This window comes from Pseudoliparis swirei, chromosome 4 (assembly GCF_029220125.1).
Source record: "Pseudoliparis swirei isolate HS2019 ecotype Mariana Trench chromosome 4, NWPU_hadal_v1, whole genome shotgun sequence".
Lineage (NCBI taxonomy): Eukaryota > Metazoa > Chordata > Actinopteri > Perciformes > Liparidae > Pseudoliparis > Pseudoliparis swirei.
Genome location: NC_079391.1, coordinates 29917669 through 29942084, shown reverse-complemented (window position 1 = coordinate 29942084; position 24416 = coordinate 29917669). Strand labels below are relative to the sequence as shown.

General features: G+C 45.8%; 1 protein-coding gene across 1 annotated transcript in view; it reads right to left on the bottom strand.

Moving 5' to 3' along the window:
* nav2a (neuron navigator 2a) overlaps nt 1-24416 on the bottom strand; it is a 100164-nt gene that overhangs the window by 32674 nt on the left and 43074 nt on the right. Inside the window, exons 4-11 of the mRNA XM_056413684.1 lie at nt 24185-24257; nt 23051-23294; nt 22782-22838; nt 20088-20224; nt 12366-13149; nt 5811-5866; nt 4514-4637; nt 586-708 (exon numbers count right to left, since the gene is read on the bottom strand). Of these exons, the coding sequence (XP_056269659.1) occupies nt 586-708; nt 4514-4637; nt 5811-5866; nt 12366-13149; nt 20088-20224; nt 22782-22838; nt 23051-23294; nt 24185-24257 (1598 nt within the window). The remainder of the gene's footprint in view (nt 1-585; nt 709-4513; nt 4638-5810; nt 5867-12365; nt 13150-20087; nt 20225-22781; nt 22839-23050; nt 23295-24184; nt 24258-24416) is intronic.

Genomic DNA, 24416 nt, shown 5'->3' with positions numbered 1-24416 from the left:
TGTTGTTAAGTTGTTAAGCTGCAGACAGGATATGATCGTATTTCAGCTGTTTTTGGTTTGTTTTCCATTTGATGTTCAGTCAACCAGAACAGAAACAGTGCCATTCTAACCAATGCTTTTACATTTTGATTGCAATAACTTCCTCTCTTTCTCTAATACAGTAAACACACTGTAAATGGTACATTATGCTTTGCTCACATTAGCTTACTGTATTATTTTGATGCAGTAGAGATGCTGTAAAATGCACAATAGCTTACTGGCGAAACTGCTGCCAGTAATTAACTGTAATTCTACAGTAAATAGAGTCCCAGACAATACATTTCACGAGTAACACCAGAAGAGGACTTAACAGAATTTCTACTTCCAGGAAACCAGAATATTTTCTATTTTCTGCATCGGCAGAAGCAGGAAACAGGCCAGTGAGCATTACAGCCTATAAACTCATCAGCTGCAGCATGTACAGTACATCGAGTTGAACATGTGTGTTAATAGGAGCATTCTGGGGAATGTCGGGGTCGAAGACATTGAAAGATCGCCACGGTCGCCCTCGTTAGCGTGGGGGGAGAACAAATAAAGCGTGCTCACCTGTCAGCATCTCCCTGTCCGGACGACGTGTTGCGGTGGAGCGTCTCTCGCACGGCGGCCATGCTGTCGGGCAGGCGGTTCAGGCGCCGCGTGTACAGACCCAAACCTCCGTCAGTCATGTAGCTGCAAAGCACGACAAAGCACGTCAGACATCGTCCCCGCGGAGCGGTTCTCGGGCACACAATTAAAAGGGCTCGGAGAGGACGAATTCAAGGCGTGCAGTTGTGAAGACAAACTGCTCTTGTTATTTCTCATCAGAGCTGCCTTTGTCGTAGAAAGATCGGGAGGAGCCCACATCTATATATCCGGCCCGAGACAAAGCTCCCACCAATCCCGGTTGGCAAACAGACACAATCCTCTCATGTGGCGAGCGACAAAACAACAGCGGTCTGTAAAAGAAGTGGCAGCTCCGTGGGCAGCGGATGAGCCCGCTCTTTATGCAGACTATTGCCTTCACCAGCCGGGAAATTATGATTGGCTTAGTGGCTGAACATTAAAAGAAGCTAAAAAATACACTGTATGTGTAGGGGCCATTCACGTCATCTCATAACGAGAAAAAAAAACTACTTTTGAATGGGCTCGATTTCTTGGCAGTTGGAGTCGGAGGCTGACCGTTAGCGATGCTCAAGCCCCCGGACACTTACACAAACATTCCCATTCAAACTAAAACAACACCCACTGATCCCCCACATATTTACCCGTGGAGCAGGTTCCCTAATGGAACTAAATATTGACTCCTTTTACCCAGGTGTAACTTAATGAAATGTTTGCTGATGTAAAGTCGAGGCCCGAGTGTTGCTCCGCTGAATGCCTTCTGTGTGGCGGTTAGGCTTCTGCAGTCGAGCGACCAGAAAAACAACAAAAACCCTGCCAGGGTTCCACCGCTAAAACACTCCCTGTGTTATCTCTCCGTGGATCTCGGAAAGAGGCGACCCGGCACACACACAAACAGACATTTATACCTACGTGTATATGTACAGTATACACAGAGTGCAGTGTTTAACACACACAGAGCTCTTTTGTGTAACCTGCAGTCGAACCAAATCGGCATCGGAGCGGCGAGACAGAAACTTAACGGCAACCAGAAGTCACTCAGCGGAGAGGAAACCTAAACACACTGCAGACTTCAGAATGTGTACAGCTTCTTTTTTTTAAAGAATCAATTTAATTGAAAACTAAATAGTTAAAATCGCCATAATTTGTTGTTTTCTCTTGGCAACTTTGATGCACAAAACAGGCTGAAAAGCTGCGACATGCATACGTTTAATTCCTTCTCCAGCCGGTCTGTCTGGGCTTATCTGAGTTTTTTTTCTTCCTTTTACTCAACACAGCTGCTGCTGGAAGTGAGGTTAATGCAAGTTGAGTTCGCCGTCTGGAAAACCAAAGCAATGCGCTAAAAGACTCTGTCGAGCCGAGGGGCGCTGCGGCAACGGGGTGAGAAAGCACCGCGCTGATCTGGAACAGATATGAAGCAGACTGGGACGGATTTGCATGTGAACGCTGTTTGAGCGGCACAACTCCAAAGTACCAGATGTTGCACTTTTCTCACCAGAAAAACGAATGCAGCACAAAGGCTGCGGCTACTCTCCCGGGTCATCTGGTAGCGGTCTGCTAACCATTACCCAGGGTCCAAACTAAACATGGAGAATCAGCATTTAGTTACCGTGAATTAAGGAGCTGGAACAAATATCGTGAGGAGAGAGGAGGGGCCGGATTTAGGCTTTAAATCCAGATTAAAGTCTTTTACGTACTCGGCTGCCTTTATGGACCTTAAGGAGAGACACCCCAGACAAATGCATTGTGTTTCATGCACTGGTCAATTTGGGTCTTTTCTTGCCTCCAGACTAGCGGAGAAAACATCAACACTACACATTTAAGGGATTGGTTGTTTTACTACTTTGTTTCCGTCTGTAGATTTCTCCTAAATCCACCAAAGTTAGATAATGCCTCATTTGCATTTTCCAAAACAAAAAAAAAAGGTCTTAAAGGGTACCTGTAGTGCAAAACAACAACGTGCTACATCCATTCGGCGCATCAAATAAATCATATTTACCCCGCCGCTATTGTCAACAAGTCACGCATAGCCCGAGGATTTACATTTCTTTGTCAACATTCCGAGTCCGTGGGCGCAGCCATTTTGCTAGTTATTTACTCCAGCTCAAAGCTAACTATGACGTAGAGTCGTTGAAAGGAATTCAGCCAATCCGGAGCCACTTCTACACGCGTTGCTTCTTGGGATAGATCGGTGGCCTCAAGAATTACACAATCTATATCAGGGTGCTCAATACGTCGATCGCGGCGACCTGCCAGTCGATCGCGCGTAGTATTGGTAGATCGCATGACATTAAAAAATTGGCCGCCCCTGTCACTTTCTCTATAGCGCCACATTACAGCAGCAGCATGTCATTTCTGTCTCTACGTGTTGCGTTGACAGTCCTCTGCCCGCCGTCTCGTGCGCCGCGGAGCTCCGACACCGGTTTGCGCGCATCGGGACGGACGGAGCAAAGAAAAAGTCACTAGCACCCCCGAACATGTCGGCTGATCATTGCATCAATGAAAGACATCTCCAGCGCTGGCTTATGCGCGATGTAGCTATCAAGCTCACGCTTTTGTGTGAAGCAGATGAGGTCTAATGACACTATATCATCGGACATAAGTTCGTGCTCTTTACAACAAATGCACTCTGTCTGTTTTTTGTGGCACACATTTCCCACAACTGCACCAAACGTCCGCCGACTTGCGTGCACGGCCCGCACGGTGAAGCATCTGGACCGGCGGTCCTTCGGCATCAACTTCATCTGAATCATCGCTATCATCGCTGTCACAATTCACTAAATGGGGATAGTCTGCTTTTAAAGGTTCAAACAAGTATCCAGTTGCTGAATCAGACAATCTTTCATCGTCCATATTCTCAATCTCTCAGCATTTGTTTGCGCCGACGTTGTTTACATTGGTTTCTGAACACATCCGCTGTGGCTGGCTGTCGATCTCTCAACGATCTGACGTCACACCACCCGCGACATATTCAAGCTCCAGTGCAATGTCGCATGTCGGAGTTGAGGACTTTGAACAGCCTAAACTACGTATTGTTATTGAATACTGGACCGTCAGTGCATGAATAACCTTTAGAAACACATTATCTTTTGATCTGGCTACATATTGTTTTGCACTACAGGTACCCTTTAATGTAAGTAATAACTGGGCAGGTTTCATGGTGATATCCCTTTTTACATTTTGTACCTTATTCACCTGTATTGTCTTCAAAATGTATTTAATTTTACAATACGCATCTCCAAAGACCATTTAAAATATATATTATTTTTGCTTATGCTGTGGCTGTTATTATTTGTTCAAAAGCTGTTACATTCATCATTTAGAATTGTGGGTAAACAGTGGCATGATGGACAACCACTTAAGTTAAATACAATTTTAAATGGACCACCAGTCGCTAATTGTTGTGAAGCAGATTTTCACAATAAGAGAGACGACAGACGCTGCCGACAGGTGAAGAATGGTGGATCCCGCTCTGACACAGGATCCGCTCCGAGGGGGGTTCGCCGTCCTCTATGGGAGTCATCCATCACCCCCGAAAACAAAGTCACCTTGAAGATTGCACACAAACCATGTTAATCCGTCACACTAATGAGTAACCGAGCCTCCTTGTCCTCTTGTTTTCAGACACCGGTTAACCTGTGACCTTCTGCCATCGGGAGGAACGTGTCCAAACAGGACGAGTTTACGGGCTGAAGCCGAGCGGCCGGGTGGAGTTTACGCAGCCACGGTGACCAACAGGAGCAAAACTCACTGAGTCAAAAGAAGCTGCAGAAATATTTGACTTATGAAGAATGCACGCACTGAAATTCACAAAATGTCACGTGAAAAAAAAACAGTCATGTCGACGGCGATACTCTAAAACACTCTGACGTACCTTTCTGCCTCAAACATGGTAGCGCTGTTAGTGCGAAGCGAAAATAAACGAGTCCAGGTGAGTGTCGATCCCCGTTGATAAAAAAAAGAAATCTCCAAAGCAAAAGGTGTCCGTTTCCAACCGTCTGGTTACCGTCTGACTCTCAGGTCTGAACCTGCGCACGACTTCTGCTACTATGTGAACAACATCAGCAGGTGAGAGCGCGTTTGGCAATATCAGAAGCGAGTGAGCTGTATCAGCGAACGCTCCATGACGTGTCCGTGAGTAGCGTGTGTGTGTGTGTGTGTGTGTGTTGCTCTCTGTGTTGGTATGCAGCCTCTCTCCTCAGCTCCGCATGCTTTCCCCTCCTGGCTGGAGGTGGGGTCTGGCTGCGGAGAGCGGAGGAGGGGAAGGGGGAGGGGGAGGGCAGAGGGATAGATCGGGAAACATACCCCCGAGCCGAGGAGGCGACGAGGCTGAGTGTGTGTGTGTGTGTGTGTGTGTGGGGGTGGGGGGGGGGTTCTGGTCTCCAAGGGCCAGAGAAGCCGGGAGGAAAAAGGGGGGTTGGAGCTTGGAGAAGAAACGATGCCGACACTGAACATGTCATCAGTCACGTTGTCTCTGCTGCCGTAGGACTCAGAGATGACTGAATCAATTAGCTACCGAGACAGACAGCAGCTTATCTGATCCGAGTCTACAGTTAGCATGCTTATAAATAACTGATTTCGTCAAATATGCAGCTATAAGTTGTTGTTTTCTGTTAAATGGAGTCATCATTTTGTCCATATAATGCCTGAAATAGTATATTGAAATATATGAATATATATACTGAATATAATATATATATATATATATTATAACATACTGTATATATAGAATCAGAGTATACCGGTGAAAACAATCAAAAGTGGACTTAATAAAAGACAAACAATTAGTGATCAAAATTCAGTTTTCCGAGGTATTACAGGTGGGGCACGGGGGGGGGGGGGCAGTGCAGAGAGCGTCTCACATATTCCAAAAGTATTTTTAAATGTTTACGTTACGTCCAAGCTCCTTTGCGACTCACGTGTCGCTCAGTGTTGTGACAACGGAGAGACGTTTGGCAGGAGGGAAAATAAAATCAAGCGCAGTCGAAGCGGATGAGGAGAGACCCGTCTGTGTTTTATCTCTGAACGCTCAGCGGACGGTATGAAGGCCAACACATTAAAAAGACAGTAGGCGACATAACACCCCACTCACGTAAATAAGCCACGGGAGATCTTTCAGAGGTGAATGAAATCAGTTTGTAAAAGTGGCATCAGCTGATCAGTTACCTGACCACACGGGCTGAAATAGGAGAGTTGTGTGGCTTTCTGGCGCTGGTCAAGAGTGTCTCTAAATGGAAACACTGTCATACACAGAGAAGCCTAAATGAGCCGTGGACTACACGAGGTTGTGATGCTTTTAGCGTGGTCAATTTCATAAAAACAAGGTCCCTGAAAGCACCACTGTGTTCACTGTGAGGAGACAGAGCCTTCAGCTGTTGTGACATTAAACATCCGTCATATGATGACGTGTGTCATACAGGACAGGAAACGTTATTCTGCAAAGAGGAGGTGGACTCAGTTCATCATTTATTTTATCTTTAATATACTTTTTGGAGTTATTCAGTCAATTATAATGATTAATTTGCAGGCTCTCGATGAAGGGAATATTGATTCCTTTGAGAATCTTAGTGAATTTGAACTAATACTGATACAACTCGATGGCTCACACATATCTGCACATATTTAGTTTTGCACCGGTTGCACGTTATTGTTTTGAAAAGATATTTAGTGTAAAATACTGTATTGCCAAATATTTGAAGGTTTTGTTTAGATTTTCACAGGTTGCACTTATTGTTATTGTATTGAAAATATATCCAGTTCCACACATGTTAATTGCAGCCACGATAAGCTATTTGCCAAATATGAGTTATTCTTTGCACAACTTTATTTGCATTGTTCTAACAAAGTGATTTCACTTTTTAGTTGTTTTTGTCTGATGGAGCAATCTGGTTTAATTAAAAGTGATTGCAATTTTCTTTATTCTATTAGTTGAAAAAGCACAGAGCCACAGGAGTCACACAAAGTTGTTATTTCAATAAAAATTCAGCGTGGACCATTTAGATACAATTTTGTTTGTGCGGTGGGGCGCAAACATTTTTCTTCCTCCCAAGTGGGGCGCGGCAGAAAAAGTTTGAGAACCAGCGGTTTAAGTGGAGGAGAGGAGTCGAAATGTGAGAGTCTACTGATGCAATCTAAAAGCCCGCTGCTCCTCCTCTTGGGGTTAACATCTCAGCCCTGTTTGGAAGAACCAGTTCGTGGATGCGAACAGGACTGTGACGGAGCTAACCGCTAAATGTCCCGGGGATGTGGGGGTGGGACCTCATCCGCCTGTGTCTGTTTAAGAGGGTTAACCCATTACGACCGCCTGTTTTTGAATCTCGTTATTTAATGAAGAGAATCTAAAAGGACAAATTAAATGTATCAGGAGCGTCATCTATAACCGCAGCCTGAATAATATCAGAGCATCTGATAGTCAGAAGGAAATTGTTCCTAATTTGCCTCGCAGGTCCGATCCCGGCCCGGATATCACGTTTCGGAGCGAGCAAATGGCTCTGCTCACCGGCTCACATGGCTCACCTGTCCAGGTGGGGCTGCGGCTTGGCCTTTGTCTGCTCAGCCACAGATTCAGACGTATCAAGTACTTCAAGAGCACTTAGCTCCCTCGACTTCTACAGCTGCCTCCGGGCTCGGCAATCAGCGCAAACCCGCAGAGGACAGAGGAGGTAACTCCATCTTATGTCTTTTTTTTATCACCTTGCTTCCCTAAGCTGTCAGACTCTGATCCACATTTGCATTCATTAATCCCTGCTGCAGCTCCATCACCAGATCCTCTCCCGTCGGTGCCACGCGAAGGCGGGTTGGCACCTTTCTTACGACTTTATCTGATAATAATAAGGACGACAGCGGAGGTTTAAATTGCACGGTGTGACAGCCAAAGTATAGAGGGGGGTGGGGGGGGGGGGCTGCTGTGGTTCTGGGAGAGCGAATAAACAGGTTATCAGCATATTAGCATTACTGCGTCTGCAGACAGCGAGAAGGGATACTTGTGGGTTCTGAGCTGTAGGGAACCTTCGGATCTCATCCGGCGCTTGGATCTCAGGCAGAAATAGGAACAATGCCGCCCTCTTCTGGCAAGCTTGTATTTCAGACAACTCACACGGTCAACCATAACAACCGACCCAGAAACATGATGCGCTCATAGTAGTGGCAAAAAGTAGCTTTGACACTGCATTGCCGTATCATTAGTAAACTGTTATGCTAGCAGTGGTGGAGGGTGAATTAGTTGTTGGCTCACCTTCTAAGGGATGTCAAAATAAATCGATTATCTACCAACGTGGGAACAAATTACAAATAAATATGTTAATCATACAATACTTTGTCACCCTCCAGATTTAAATGAGATGCTATGTTAACTCGTTATTTCAGACACAGCAGATCAAATTACAGAAGGATATAATTTGAAGTTATAATCTTACAACATATTCAGCCAGTGTGACGCGTGTCTCTCTCATAAAGATTGCCTTTGTTGCACGATAGGATGCAACTAATAATATTTATTTAACACAATTTAAGTGCGTCGGAACGTCTTATTCTTATTTGTTAATTTAATGCAACTTTAGGATTTAAATTGTTAAAGCTCTTGAGATAAAGGATATTTCTAATTATTCAAATTTACTAGGGAATTTGGAAACCGGGCGTTAAAATGGAGAAGGCAAAGTTTTACTGTTCAAAGTTACTATAGTTCGGACAGCATGCTCGTTAACACACGGTGATCTATTACCACCAAGCCAAGGCTGCGCGTCGCAGTTCTTGTCTCAAAAACCATTTGAGTTACTTCCAGTAAGAGCAATCTGTAAATCACCGTCATCCCTGTTTCTAGAGCGTTTCTCTGAGGTAAGTTTAAACCAAGAATCTAACTTCGAACAAATGTCAACAGACCAAACTTTCCAAGACTGTCATTTCTTCGTACAAAAGTATTAATGATATCATTATTTTCAAATTAGCGTTAAATGCTATACATGATCAGTTTGCAGCGTTGCTGGGTTGTTTTTGACATGTCAGTGAGGTCCAGTATGACATCATTCTCAAGCTATTATCAGTTTACAGCACTGCTGCTGTTACAATAATCACCACGTGAGCCATGGAAAAATCGTTCAGTAGACTGAGGTTTACAGTATTGTACTAGAGAATCAACGTGATTGAGATATATTCTGGATATCTTTGAGATTGTCATGATATGCAGTGTGTGCCGTTGGCAGTGCAGTCGAGCAAACACAAGCAGATTCTTTATAGACCTGCACCCGTAAAAAGAGTATATAAAAGTAGATATTTACAATTTTTTCTCAAAGACAACGCGTGCCTTCATCTGAATAACATTTCGAATTGCTCAGATACTGAAGTCATTTAGTTTAGGTTTTGTGTTTTTAGTCAGTATGTGAGTATTAATGAGACAATTTATGTTGCTTTTAGACATCTAGGTGACTGATTGATCACTTTGTACAAGTGGAAATTTTGCTAGTCTATTGATGCAGTCATTATAAATAAAGGATCGTTCTATTGAAGCTTGTTCTGCAACCAGCGGGATCACGTTGTGAACGTCCAGGTAATTAGGAACAATTACAATTGAAACGCTGTTAGACCCTCCTAATGTGATCACGGTCACTGTACTGCAAACAAATAACATGTCCCTACTCAACATGCATTCGCATAAGTGATCAACTTCTGATTAATACAAAGAACAAATCTGGATACATTTACAGACTCATGCATTTTCTAGAAGTTCTACTGAGCACTTATTAGATGACGATTCATGTGCTCGTGACAATTTCGTGTTACTCCTGCATGAGTGAGTCCACCCTGCGTGCTGGCCAGCGCAGTTAGTGGCTGGGCGTGTGAGAGCACAAGGATCACGGGCGACGCGGTATCAGACAATAGCTCCTTTCTGTAAATGAAGATAATGATCCAAGGGCCATTGGTGAAGTAGACCCTTTAAAACGACGTATGTCATTATCCGTCAGACTACCTTGGAATCAAACGGTTGACCGAGGTCGTTGCGAGGTCATGCCGGGACCCAACCCACACGACCACGCTAAGTCGCCGACGACAAGCGCTCGAGCAGAGAGTGTTGCCGGGCTCGCCAGCTGGGGCCGGCGCGCGCGAAGAGCTCAGCCGGAGAAAACTGGACAGCCTCAGGTTGTGTCGTTAACGTGGCGAAAGCGGCACAGGGATGACAGTGCACTAGCGATTTGCTGATTACCGAGTAAAAATCGGCAGTAAGTGCCGCTTAAAAAATCGATGTTCGGCGTAAAGAACGACAGTGAAACCAGATGTGAGAAAGCTCTGACAAGACCCTATCGGGATTACGTGATGGCACGAGCACCAGAGTCGGACCAGGAGCTGGATGCTGGAGCAGGGAAAATTTTGTCTGTGCGAAGACACGTTTATGTGCGTTCTAGAGCTCGCGTCCGATGAAGTTGGTAAGAAGGTCCATCAGAGAGGTGCACAGTTAGCATGAATAGAGGCTAAGAGGTTCGATGTGCTTCAACCTACGACTTATGGAAGATACTAAAGTGCAACTGTCTCGAGAATGGCAGGGACGCAGTGTAACCAGGAGTAATGTACAATTAATAACGGCGTATCAAGCAGAGAATTTATTGACGATAACGGATTCGGCACATTTCGTGCGCTTGGAAGACATGCTTCTAACAGAAGACGTTTAATCGTTGACAGAGCCCAGCTACAGGGTGTGTATTTTCACATGCTTGAGCAGCGCTTTTTGACCTGACTTTTAGCTGACTAAACTCTGACTGAAGCGAGTGATAAACTTCAGTAGTAACCATCCTGCAGACTGTTGAGTTACCAAGCGTGAACTCCTTGAGAAAGGGGCAGTATGCATTAAGATATACAAGAGTGATTGTAAACTTGCCAATTACAGCACGGTACAGGGACCTAGGCTAAACCCACTAGAAATTGATTGAAGGAAACTTGAATGAGAGAAAAGAATTTGATAAAATTCCTTCTAATGAAAACTCATTTATCCAACAATATTACAACATAGGTAATGAACTGCCTATGATTGAGAGCAAATTCTTTCAGCTGTGACTGCTCATCAAATGTTTAAAGTGAAATTGGATATACAACGCTATAGATTAACTCTATTTTTGACTTCAACCTTCCCAATTGATTCAATCGCCAAAAATCAGTCACAAATAGCGTCTATTGCGATCGGACTTTGCATGCGCTTACTTACCAAGAATCTCAATATTTCAAATGATCCCATTACATCTCAATGTTATAGTTTCATGTAAGAATTTGACCATGACTTACACGGGCGCCTGTGATGCGATGTAATCACCCGAATAATGAACCACTTTAGATTCTAATCGATAGGAAGCATGTTAATGCGTATAGAATTGACAATCATATCATAGGTCTGACGGCGCAAGTCATCACAATCCGGGATTATATTAGTAAGATGACATAATTAGCGATAAAAATTTGCTTTTTGCTGACAACTACTGATGTAATACAGTCCGAATAATCAAAGCCACGATTAATGCCAGAATTCAGCTGTTCAAGTTGATCCAAGATACGTAGTACTTTCATTGAAGTTGATATCACAAGAAAGATGGGTTTCGCACCCATCACATGTATCCGAATTTCAATGCTTGAATACCTACAGATCGACAATCGATGGACCTACCTAATGTTTATCTATATGACCTAAACCTCCAATTTAACATTGTAAATTTTGTTCTGCACGAGTGTGAACAGATTGAAGTGAGCACGATGTTCATTCAAGAACGTATTTGGTTTCTACGCTAAACTTGTGTACAGCAGATTTAGTACGAAATCAAATACTTTTTATGTTCGGTGATGTTGAATGTTGGTTAGTTTACGGTGTAAATAGGCTAAGCTTGTCAAGCTCTCCGGGAAGCACGTGAGCTCGCAAGCATATACATCTGTATAAAGTAGAGTTCTAAATAAGTGATCCTTAACTGTATTCGAAAGTTTTGATTACAAGAGTGATTAGTATTCAGATCCGATATGGGAATAGATTGACATCAACTATACAAGAGATGACAACGTGGAAGTAAACCAGTAATTTAAATTCGCAAAGTGTTTTGTTTTTCTTCTCTGATTCGATTCGAAAAACTAACGAACTCACACAATCTATCTGTTTCCGCGGATGTATATGACAGGTGTTTTAATCTTAATGACTTAAGATATTACTAAATGGTTGACTGAATTAAACGAACGGTATCATCAATTAAAAAAATAACAATACCCAATTTTAATTTCTAATATTTAAATTACTGGTTTTAAAACGTCTATCTTAGTTTTAAGGCAAATGCTTGCCAATTTTGCACTTTAAAGGGTTTAACCTTAATACCTTGAGGTAACATAAAAAGTGAAATGCAAGGAAAATATGTTTAACTTTTTGTAGTTCTTATGAATTCATGTCTTAACGAAAATAACCGGTAAGAAAAAATTAGGCCCTAAATTTTGAAAATTTTTTTTTTTTTTTTTTTTTTAAATTTTTTTAAAATTTTTTGACCACCCAAACCCCTCGGCCTTTCCCCGGGATTCCTCCTGGTTTTGAAAAATTTTTCCTCCCTTTTCCCAAAAAAAAGGGTTTTGGAAAATTTTTTTTTTCCCCCAAAATTTTTGGCCCAACCCCAAAAGGGGGGAAAAAAGGGGAAAAGAAGAAAAAATTGGGGCAAAGCCCTTTTTCCCCGGTCCATTTAAAACAAAAATTTTTTAATACAAAAGGGATCCCTTAAAACTCCCCTGTCCGTTCGGGGACCGAGATGCATTTCCCCGCCTCCTTCCCTTTCTCCTTCTCCTTCTCCTTGTCCTTGTCTTTCTCTGTGCTTTTGATAGAGCCCTTCTTGGCAGTCAGAGCTCTGCTGAAAGTGCGCTGGGCAATGCCCCTCAGGGCAATTTTGGGGCTGCTGGCGGTTGTGGGGACGGTCGTACCAGCAGGGGGCGCTGCTCCGTGGGCCGCCCCGTTGCCGGTCCCGCTCATCCCCGGCCGGACGTTGCCGTCGTCTTCCTCCAGGGGCTCGGTGTTGGATCCGGTCTCGGCTCTCTCCGCTTTCGCCGCCTCGAGTTGCCTGGCCAGGGCGGCGCTGTCGCTCTGGGCCGCTGCTCCACTGGAGGAGGTGGACGATTTGGAGCTTCCTTTGCTGTTGAAGAGCTTAAGCTTCTCCAGCATCGACTTCGGAGCGACGACCTTCGGGGGAGCCTCCGCCTTACAGGAGGTGTCCTTCTCCTGCTTGACGGACTGCATGGCAGACGCGGAGCTGCTGCTGGTGGAGGAGGGCGAGGGGGAGATGTGCTTGGAGCTCACCGACTTGCTCCTCCAGGGCTTGCTGCTGCTGCTGCTGCTGGGCTGGGGAATGGCCGTGGAGGAGGATGGGGAGGAGGAGGGCGAGGACAACGAAGATGGGGGAGGGATCTGGCCGGAGGTCGCGGCGGGGATGCTGGTGGAGGAGCCGACGGTCACCGCAGACGACGGAGCATGCTCAGTCATCACCAAAGGCTGCGAGGTCATGCCCTCTGAGGAATCTGCAGCAGAAAAGAGACATAGGATTACAACATGAGAGGGAGGTACAGTTAAAGAAGAAGGGTCTGTGGGGGCAGAGAAAAGAGATGCTTAGTCTTGACTGACCCCACACAAAGCGGCCTTATAAGGGCCTGGAGGTGGCCTCCGTTGATGCAGTCAAACGTGCCATTACTATCCTCCGGGCTGGCCACCAAAACTGTTAAAAACCCTTTAGCACTAACAATGAGAGGAGCCCATCACAAACTGTTTATAAAAACAATGAGCAGCAGGCACAAGTGCTTTAAAGTCCTGCCAAGCAGGCCGAGTCAAGACGCAGTGCTGCTGCACGTTGACGGCTTGGACTTATATGGACTGCTTTTGGTCAGCGTCCCTCTGCTTCACTGAGAACCGTCGTCTGCCTCCATCTGGTTGGATGCACCCGGTGCCTTGTAAATGACATTCACTAAAAAAGGTGTGAAAAAATAAACCTGGACGTGAACAGTTTAGACACAGAAAGCGCAGACGCATGCCGTCGTAAACCACAACGTTTCAATACACCGCCCGAAAAACGAATCGTTTTGGGTCAAGTTGCGACAAGTGACTCGTGACTCGGCAGCATCTCAACGGGGAAACTCACCGAGAGCCGGAGGAGCGAGAGGAGAGCGGGAATTCCTGGCGAGAGTTTGTGCTCGTGCTCAGAGAACTACGGCACCCTGCGCTGCTACGGTTGTCAGGGTGAATGCGGAGCGGTGCCACGAGCAGCGCAGAGTTCAGACCAGGAACATTTGAATATTCAAACACCAACGGCCAGTGAGAGAGAGAGAGAGAGAGAGAGAGAGAGAGAGAGAGAGAGAGAGAGAGAGAGAGAGAGAGAGAGCGAGAGGCCTCTGCACTGGAAGGAATTAATCATAACAGTTCCATCACAACTCAACCACCCACCCACCTACCCACACTCTCTCACACTCAAACACACGCACACACAAACACACACACTCCACATCATTTCTGCTGCTATAGTCACCTTAGGCCTGTGGGAATTTAGGTTCTTAATACACTGCAAAAAAAACAATAAATGACAATATATTGACACGGGATGGGATCTTAATGGGTTGATGGGCTTTTTCTCTCTTAATCTGGACTTTAAACTATTCGTTATGTAAAGACGGAGTGCAGTAATGTCTCCATGAGTAGAGAATGAAGTCGATGTTCCTATGTGTGTGTGGTGCATGTTCATGCATGTGTGCGTGCACCACTGGCTAACTCCCTCCATCTGATGTTGGCTCCTATATAATCACACGTTCCGATGGCGCACACAGGCTGTACAATCATAATATCACTCTCACACGGCTCATATTCATACTTGTATGTTATTCATGTGTGGCCTCATGAAGTCCCCGTTTAGGCAGAACACTACACACTCAACTTGCTTGTTTACCCCTTTCTCATCTGGCTCTCGGCTTTATTTCACTTTTACAGCACCTTTCATGTCCTAATTGGAAATAGGCGCTTCTCCCTTCTCCCTCTGCTCAGCATGTAGCGACAGCGGCCCTGAAACACTGCCGCCATTAGGAAGCGATTAGAGCCCAATTAGCCGTGCTAGCGGTGAGCAATCGGGAAAGTGGGTCAGGTTGCTCATAGCTGGCGTCCTGAATGAGAAGGGGACCTCCGGCCGCAGAGAGAACACAGAGAGAGTTCAGGTTTTGGGATAAGCGAAGCGCTGATGGGGGGGCCAGCAGGACGGCCTGTGCTCGGCGTGTATGGGGTCAGCATGGATTTGTGTTGTTGTTGGGGGGGGTCAGAAAGGAACAGGAGAAGAAAAGCAGGACATGGAGAGGCCCTGGACACCAGAGGGACAGCTGGTCGTTGTCATGGCTGCACCCGGTGACCGGGGCTGACGCGCTCCTGTCGGGTTGCTACGGGACGAGGGCGAGCGGTCAATCTTTAACGCGTCGGGTCAGAAGTGACACGAGACCGATGGATCTGGACAATGTTGGGCCATGAACCCGACCGAGGTTCAACCAGACGAGGTTCAACCAGACGAGGTTCAACCAGACGAGGTTCAACCAGACGAGGTTCAACACGTCGGCCCGTCGCTGATAAACAGGAACGTTAAAGTCAGATTAAGGTGCACACTTATCTGCTGTTTTTAAAATTGAACCTGCTATTGTTACATTTAATGAAGTGGCCACAAGGTGGGGTGGGAGGGGAGTGCTGGATGCATCTTCTTTTAACCCTCCTGTTACCTTTCGGGTCAATTTGACCCCATTCAATGTTTAACGTCGGTGTTCTTTGGTGTCAATTTGACCCCAGGCTGTTTTTCACTGTGTCAAACATATAAGAAATATCAACTTTTTTATATATTTAAAGGGCTATTTAGGTCGTCAACAAACAAACATAAAGTACCTCACACTTAAACTTGGGAAACAATATGAATTCTAATAATTCTCTGGAGGTTTTAATTGCTGAGGTCAAATTGACCCCGAGGGTAAAATATGTTCGTAAATGTGAAGGCAACAGGAGGGTTAAGGCAGGCTAAAAAAGTTTACATTTTAAGATAATACACAAAAAACAGCCTCACCATTTGTGACAATAACCACAATCAAATGGGAAATACCACAAATAGGTCTGATCACAAATTACCACTCTGGCTTCTTTTTTTTTCTAGCTGCATTTTGAGAAACAGGCTCTTCTAAACATCAGCACGAAATGCACTTGAAGCTATTTTCTTCCGAAATAAACCACAGAAGAGTCTTGGGTCGCTGACCTAATGACCCGCCCCGTGCAGCCGTGGGCCAAGATCCTGGAATCAATCTGCATGTTGCCCCTCGTTCACAGTGCTGGTCCGCTTGAGGAAACATGTTGAACGAATTTCAATGTTTACTAGTCGACTGCTTAATTATAGAAGTCATTACGGAATAAAACCCAGAGCAGAAAATGACAGTGGTGGAGCGCCCAAAGGGGAAAGGACCACAGGCCACCACTCCACTTCCTCTGTGCCATAAAAACCTGTCTCACCCTCTCCGGATCCGTCTCGGCTCTGCCTGCTCCTTCACAGAGCGGCCTCCTGATAACATCGCGGCAATTTGGGAAATGAGCCGAAGTGGACCCGAAACTCGTTTCATGGACCGTCACACTCGTGTGGCTGCGCAAGCGTTTCTTTTGTGCTAATGCCCGTCTGCAGCCGAGGAAAAGCGTGTAATTCCACACAAGTGTCAACACTCTTCTCTCTCTGCGCGTGCGTGTGTGTGTGTGTGTGCGTGTCAAGTTTAGGAGGGGGATGTTTGTTCTGCTCGGCGACTTCTAACGCTTTAACCGCCGGGACTGGAGACCAGAGCAAACACATCGCAGTGTGACCACTTGCACATAAAGAAGAGGGGCCGTAAACGCATTAGACGCCGAGTCGGCTGACACCGTTTAGACACCGCGAGCGCCTCTGACCCCTCTCACGGTCACAAGACATTAAGCTCAACCTCGTCAGTCGGTCGGCGGCCGCAACTGCCGACCTGAAAATGCCCCGCTTGCATCCGAGTCGCTCTCGTACGAGGCGACAGAAAACCTGTTTTTGATTTCAAACCCGAGGTGCACGGAGAGGATTTGTGTCACTCATCGGTCGACACCTTCACAGGCGTTCAAAAAGTGATATCCGACCGGAGCAAAGTGTGAGGCTGCCGACTCGTCACGTTCTGATTCGAGAAGCCGTCGCTCCGTCGCTCTCTCTCCACCCTCAGTCATTGTGCTCTAAAAAGGGAGAGGGGCGACCGGCTTTTGTGGGGGGACGGAAACCTTTTAAAGTTTCTCCACATGACTACACAGTGACGCTACGGCTCATCAGAAGGCTATTCACACACACACACACACACACACACACACAGGTGGTGCCCCCCGCTCTCTCGGCTCCGTGTCCCTCGGGGGCCACCCGGACGCTGTCACCTCGCGTTAACGCGGAGCGGAGAGAGAGAAGAGGTTTGGGTCGGTTTCCTCGCCGTCCTCTGGTTCTGGTGTCAGGGCCGTTGGCACAGAGCACATCTGTGTGCCTCTCGGAGCATCTGAACCTGCAGCGACACACCGTCTCGCAACACGCCGAGATGCAGCAGATAAGTGCAACGCCTGCATTTTTTTTTGGGGCAAACTAAACTAAACTGGAAAGTCGAGACGGACACTGTCAAGATTGTAAATGACACCTTGGGGGGGGGGGGGGAGGAAATTCTAAATCAGGGTCAGTTTCACAGGAAGGTAGCGCGAAGTTGACGACGAGTATGACCAATATCCTTTTCACCGCATTACTTTTAACCTTCTGGAGTCTGGGCTCATTTTCTCGATTTTACAACAAACAAAAAAAATTCACCTTTTAAAGGCTTTTGCATATGACACATACCCATGTGTTATACATCAAACATTCCAGAATATTCTCAACTCTCTATATAATGAGGCCCAATTGTCCTCAGGCACAAGTGGAAAGAGAAGATATGGCCCTAAAGCTGAAAATTGATGTTCGATTCTTCATAAATTCTTCACATCTCTTGTGAAAACACACCTTTACTCCGGTGGACGAACTGTTTTGGTGTTTGAAATTGGTTTGCCAAAGGTCCAAGTTCACAAAAGCAGTGAAATATCTGAATACAATGCTAGATACATGTAAATAAATATCTAAAACCAAATTTTGTTTTATCGTTTTTTGAGTAGAAATGATGTGGTCCGTCACACCATTCACCAAAATGATAAGAATGGGACTGAGAAATAAGGTAAAATAAAAAATAAATATTTTAAAAAACGGAAACAGTGAAAAACGCGGTGATGCGGGCGTCGACTTCAAAGGGTTAATCAAATTCTTCACAAACTGTTCAGGTCGACTGACGTGACATCCTCTGACCTGACACACGCTTTCTTTCTGTCGCACCCAACATGCAGTTCAAGGATCGATGACAACACAACGGACAGAATCTGCTGCCGTACTTTCAAAGTTGCAATGCAAAGCTCCAGGAGCTACGAGAGCGAGCTGACAAACCTCATGGCTGCTGCAGACGTCCAGGAGGAACAGAAAGATGGAAGAAGACAGAAGGAGATGGACAGGAGAGGAGAGAAGAGTCCCAAACCATGGCCAGCCATTCACAGTCAAAGAGTGCAGGAGGAGGAGGAGGAGGAGGAGGGTGGTATGGCAGGGGGGAGGGACTTGGCAGCATGTCAACAACAAGGCAAGAAGGAGGGGGCGTCGACAAGGGATTGTCATACTTCCTGCTGCCAATCATATGGTCTGCTGCTCCCAAACACACAAACACACACACACAAACACACACACGCCAGGATGCTACATTTACTTTCTTGATGTAAACACATTTTTTACTTAATTGATCTGATTTCCAGATGAGCTTTTGCTCCTTTCTATGGAAACTTTCCTGACACGCCGGTCACACACACACCTGGTTGTTTCCTGGTGGCTGGCACAAAGACATCAAAGTAGTTTCAATCTTCCGGGCCGGCCACGTCAGCTTTCCATGTCGCATGTGAACGTGCACAACTGGCTCATGTGGCTGTTCAAACGACAGCTGTTCATCAACGAGCCGCTGGTTTCTCTGTTCATAAACAAACACTGTTAGTGCTGTTGTCGTCATTTCCGACCGCTGTTCATCGACTCCATGTTCATCAGACCGCTGTTCAGACAATAGAAATGCTGTTCATCAACGACCGCTGTTCATAATCAGAATGCTGTGATTATTTAATTTCCAGCCAGGGGTTATATTCATACGATTGACATCACGCTCTTATTTCTGTCCCATCAATCTGAATCTACAGCCAAGCAGCCAATAAGTTTGACTAATCACAAAGCAGCCAGGCAACCACAAGAAGGTCCGGTAGTTAACAACCTATAAACTCACAACCTGCACTTTGTTATTTTTATATTTGTACGGATTGAACAAATTAAACATAGTGTGCTGTTTCCAGTTGTTTCGACTGAAAATGAAACTCTCTGTGTTAAATCATCAGGACAAAAGATGTGAAACAGTTAAAAAGGTACAAGCCTCATGGGTACCAAACTAACTGATCTTGGATGGGATCCCATAAGCTGCGACAGCTAATTGGATCTTAGGCACAAAAAGGTAAGAAATGGAGAAGCCAATGGCCCGGTGCCCATTTCCTACCTCATTGAATCGAGTTTGACCAAACAGGAAGAGGGCGCCATTCTTCAGCACGAAAGTTAGCGGCAGCAGAATGAAACATTTTATTATCCACCAAAAGAAAACATGGAAATAGTAAAGAAATAAAGAAACTTAAAGTGACATGATCCACATGAATTATCATCGTTATCTTCAGAAACATAAGCAATACAAATATCTGTTTGCATGAGAACAAAAGTCACCACAATAGATCTCTTTGGGTTGTAGTCATGATAAAGTATCCCAAAAACAACAGCAATAAATTACAGTTTCAACATGTTCGGATGTCGTCTTTAAGCAAAATCTCCAAAACCCAAGCTAAATGCTGTCAACGAAAATTAACGGAGGTCAACACAACATCTAAAAGACATCATCCAATAAATCCCAGCTCGTCACCTCACCTTAAAACAGTGACACTGTCCGTAAACCAGTAACCAAACACGGGGCCAAAGGCAGACATTCAACTCACTCTCTCTCTCTCTCTCTCTCTCTCTCTCTCTCTCTACAGTAATGAAACTAAAATGGTTCCTAAAGCTTCATTACTGTCTTTACATACTCACACACACCCACAGTGTGTTATCTGTACTGACATAATTGCATTCTTCAGGACTGTGGGAAGCAACCACATGGACGGTTCAGACTAACTGAATCGACCTGAAACATTAAAAGGAGGAGCTTGCTCCTGAAAGGACACGGTTACTGCGCTTGAATTCTTTCTTGCGGTCGCAAAGCAACAGCGACACCTTCGATCTGTTCTCGACATTCACGAGCGCCTGCGAGGCGACCGCCTCCGGTCCCGCGCCCCTTACCTTTGTTCAGGTGCGAGGAGGTGGCTTTGGTCTTGTCGCCGAAGCCCTGGCTGCGTCGGTTCCCGGCGGCGCTGACCGAGCCTCTCGGAGGGATGTCACCGCCGGCAGTGGACACCCTCGCCGAGGGGCCGGGAAGTCTGATGGAGGGAGAGAGGGAAGCAATGTAGAGAGAACACAGTTCAGGAACACATCCGGGTAATGCGGGTGTATAGCACGTCCTGCTGGGACAACTCCAGCCTACAGCCTCTGAATTCAAACAGGAGGGGATCGCTTGGTTCGAAATGGAGAGATGGGGGGGAACGGGACTGCGCAGAGTTTGTTACAGCAAGTGAACAAGGAGGGAGGGGTGTTCCTCCGTTACTGCATAGCACAAGGCGTCATCTCAAATCTACAACACGATGTTTTCAGGCGGAGGCAACCGCTAGCGAAGGATTCAACTCAATTATATCTGCTTCTTCGTCTGAGCACTCGGTCGTGATCGTTTCATTTACTGTTAATATTTATGACCCGTTTTAAAAAGGATCTGAGGAGCCCGACAGAAATTATGGACACGTTCAATTATCGCTCTGGCTCTTTTTGGTTTCACACGATGTGAATTCGCCGCTTGTGACCTCAGTCGAGGCCAAAGGAAGTTGATGGAGGGAATTCACAAATATAAACGTTTTTGTACCTACTTTATTGATTTCCGAGGGGAAGAGTGCCTGGTTGGGCTCGACCTCAAATCAATGACTAAACTACCTTGCTGCCTAACTTTTCTTAATGCTTTTAGCTATTTTAGACTCTTTAGATGCATGTTCATGTTTAGTCTGAGGCTTGGATTAAAAGTTACACACAGTTCAATAAGTGTAAACTCAGCTGTTGATTGATTTATCTTGCAGCTCTGCTTGGCTGCACCTCCCCGTACGCACCGACAGTAATCTAACGGAGACAGATGAGCTCACGGCAGCGTGGACGTTTTCCCGAGGGGGTCTAAGGGGAGGTGTGAGCTCAACAGCCTCAGATTACACTCCTGCTCCTTTATTCCCCAGCATGGGGCAGACAGGAAGTACGAGCCACGGAGAAACCCGGCTGAGATTCATCGCACCTTGATTCCATAGCTGAGCCGAGCCGTAATCTGGCCAGGCCATGGCAAGCAAACGGCTAATGAAATACTAATTCACAGCTTGGCGATGTCGTCATCGTTATCATCATCATCATCATCATCATGTGACTGTGAGGCAGATGCTGATAAGCCGATGACAGCCCTCTCTCACTCTCTCTCAGCTCTTGTATACATTCTAGTCTCATTTCCGGCGTGCCATTCACCTCCACCGGCTCTTATTGATCTGGCCATTGTGTGCTAATGTTTTTTACCACATTATCTAGTCAAGAGCAGCCGAAGATTGTTTGGCGTTGAATTATGGCAGAGCCATTCAGTCGACTGCCTTCCTGCTTTGGATAAAGAAGAAATGATGGATGTAATGGATGTATGTGTGTTTTACGTTAATACGGGCTACAATAGGTCAAAATGAATACACACGAGTTGCCTGTCAATTTGCCTGTTTCTGTTAAAAAGAACAAAGAAAAGCCCGGGGCGTACCAACTTCAAACTTTGAGGAGTATATCAAAGCACCAATCCATTTTACGAATGCTTTATAAAGCACACGTAAAATGCATTGTTCCCTGTTTTGAAAAAATACCAAGAATTTTCGATTTGGTCTAGAGCCGAAGTTTTATATTTATTGCAAGCTCCATTTGATTCTTTCAGCACCTGACTGAATTATTCTGACGTGCAACGGATCTCAGATTATCAGCTTTGCTCAATGTAATGCATACAATTCCACAAAATGTGGGTTGATTTACTTATTTAAGGCATTTATTTTGTATATATAAGATAAGAACAGGCCTTGCAAACAATAACAATTTATATAAACCTTAAAGCTCTTTTAAAATGGATTACATTTTATATATACTGAATGGGACAGCAAATTTATATTTAAATGTAGCTAAAAAATTTTTTTTTTAAGGCGGTAGTGTGCAAGTGGAGAGTACCAGGAGAATCTCAGCTCTCAGTCTTGTAGTTACACAGGCCGACCAGAAGGTGGGGCCCTTGCCTTGCTTTGCTTTGGAGAGGAGCTGGTGCGGGGCAGGTGCAATGCAAACAGAATCTGGGATGGGCAGCATGCAGAACCACATCCTAAATCCAATTTCAGGGTGCATCATCACATAATACAACACTGCATGCTCAAATAGTGAAACGTGAACGCAGGCGGAAGTAAAAAATGTTAACGACAGACCTGATAGACGCACATACCACTCACACATCCTTTCTGTGTTAATTATTAATGTCACATTACATGGGGGATGTGCTTACTTAAGGGTTATCTAAAGGTCTTTCACAGCCCATTTAGCAGGCTTGGTAAATGAGGCACGCTGCCAGACAGACAGGCCCATCCGAAAACGCATCACGAGGCTTTAGTTCCTATCACTGCCGCTCATGCATATTAGATGGTGCTTGTGGTAGAGATTGCCCTTAATCGCAGACAAAGAAACAACGTGAAACTCATTGCGGTACGAAAGAGACATTATCCTCGATTCAGGGCAATTTCTATCTCCCTGCTTCCAGGATGGGGGCGTTACAGGAGGTGTGGAGGAGGAGGAGGAGGAGGAAAGACGGGGAGGAGGAAGAAAACAGAAAAGGCAGAAGAAGCTGACCTAGAGGTCTTTTTCTGACCAAGGGAAAACTTGAGCAGTTTACTCTGAGAGCCATCCCTAGAGGAGAAGAGAGGAGAGATATGGAAGAGGACAGAGTTACAGTTATAAACGACAGGAGGTGTGAACATGAGGACAGCGGTGACAACATGATGGATTAGAACCGCAGAAACAGCAAGAAAGTGAAGAATACAGGGACAAAACCCATTCACCCGGTTTAAAGGTCGCGTTCCTGATATGAGAGTCGGCACTATCGCGCCAGCCCGACTCACCTGGACTGCATCTCGGCCTGTGCTGCTTTCTGGGCTGTGAGGGTGGGAGTCCCATGCGTAGAGAGGCCGAGCTGGGCCGGGGCGCTGCTCTGCTGGCTCAGGGGAAGGTGCGCGCCCTGCGGCTGGGCCCTGGCTGGGAGAGGCGGCTGGGCGTTCTGCCGCTGGGCGTGCTGCTGCTGCTGCTTGTAGCGGGACAAGCTGAAGAAGAGGCCGAGGATGGCTTTCAGATTGCCATTACGGATCTCTGTGGGTCGGGGAGGGGGCCAATGGGGAGTATCGAAAAGGGGAAAAAGGTAGAAAGAGAGAGCGATAAGTCACTTCGGCCATGCAACATAGCAGCTTTTCTGACTGTTATGGCCTTTTCAGAATTGTGAAAATGCCACATTTTATCGCCCGCTTATACATTTGGTGTCACAAGCATTAAATTATACCTACGCACGCGAGGTAGGCAGTGAACACAACTGACGAGTTTGTGCCCCAAAAAAAATTCTTACTTTTAAATGCTCAATCCCCTTTACCTTTAGCCCACTGCAGTGGCACCTCAACGTCATGACGTTCACTGCTGCTGATATTTTTAGTTTAATTCCACGGCCCTCTCCTATTTTTACTTGGAGACATAACCTGACTCGCTCGCATCTGGTGTGGAAACGACGAAGAGTTGGAGTTAAAGCGAGTACCACGAACACTCAAATTCAAAGTAACGTGCCGTCTCCTGCTGGCTTTGGCTCTCTGATGCATCTGACCTGCGTGTTCTCGGACTGTTGGGCAGTCTCGAGAAAATACTTGAGAACGTGCTCTGTGAACGGAGAACTGACCCGACGTCTTTCTTGCCGTTCGGGGAGACAACAGTCCACAGATTCACTGTTCACTGCTCGACGATAACACCAATACCACCATTGTTCCTGCTGTGAACAATATGATGTAAACATCATTCTCATACACAAGCCCCTGCTGAGCCGACATGTTTGAATGTGTACTGTCTGGCATTGATGTAGCGTATCCAGCTCATAAATAAAGCTTCGTTCCCCATCTTTCTTCCCCCCATAGCACAGGCCTGGCTCGGCCTGGCTCGGCCTGGCTCGGCACCACCTCTCCCGTTCCCAGTGAAAGCAGACGTGCAGGAGGCCACCTTACCCTCTGAAGACAGTCCCTGGATGTTGACTCCTTTGGCTGCCAGGAAACTGAGGCAGGCGTCGATGTTCTCAATCTGGACGGAGAGACACAGACACGGCTGTAAGACATTTCCATTCTGATTTGCATATTTGTATAATGTGAGGAAGCACGCTGGTCTGTGCTTTGTGCACGCTTCTCCTGATAGATAGATATACCCACGAGGCCATATTAGTTAAAACCATAACTCTGGTCA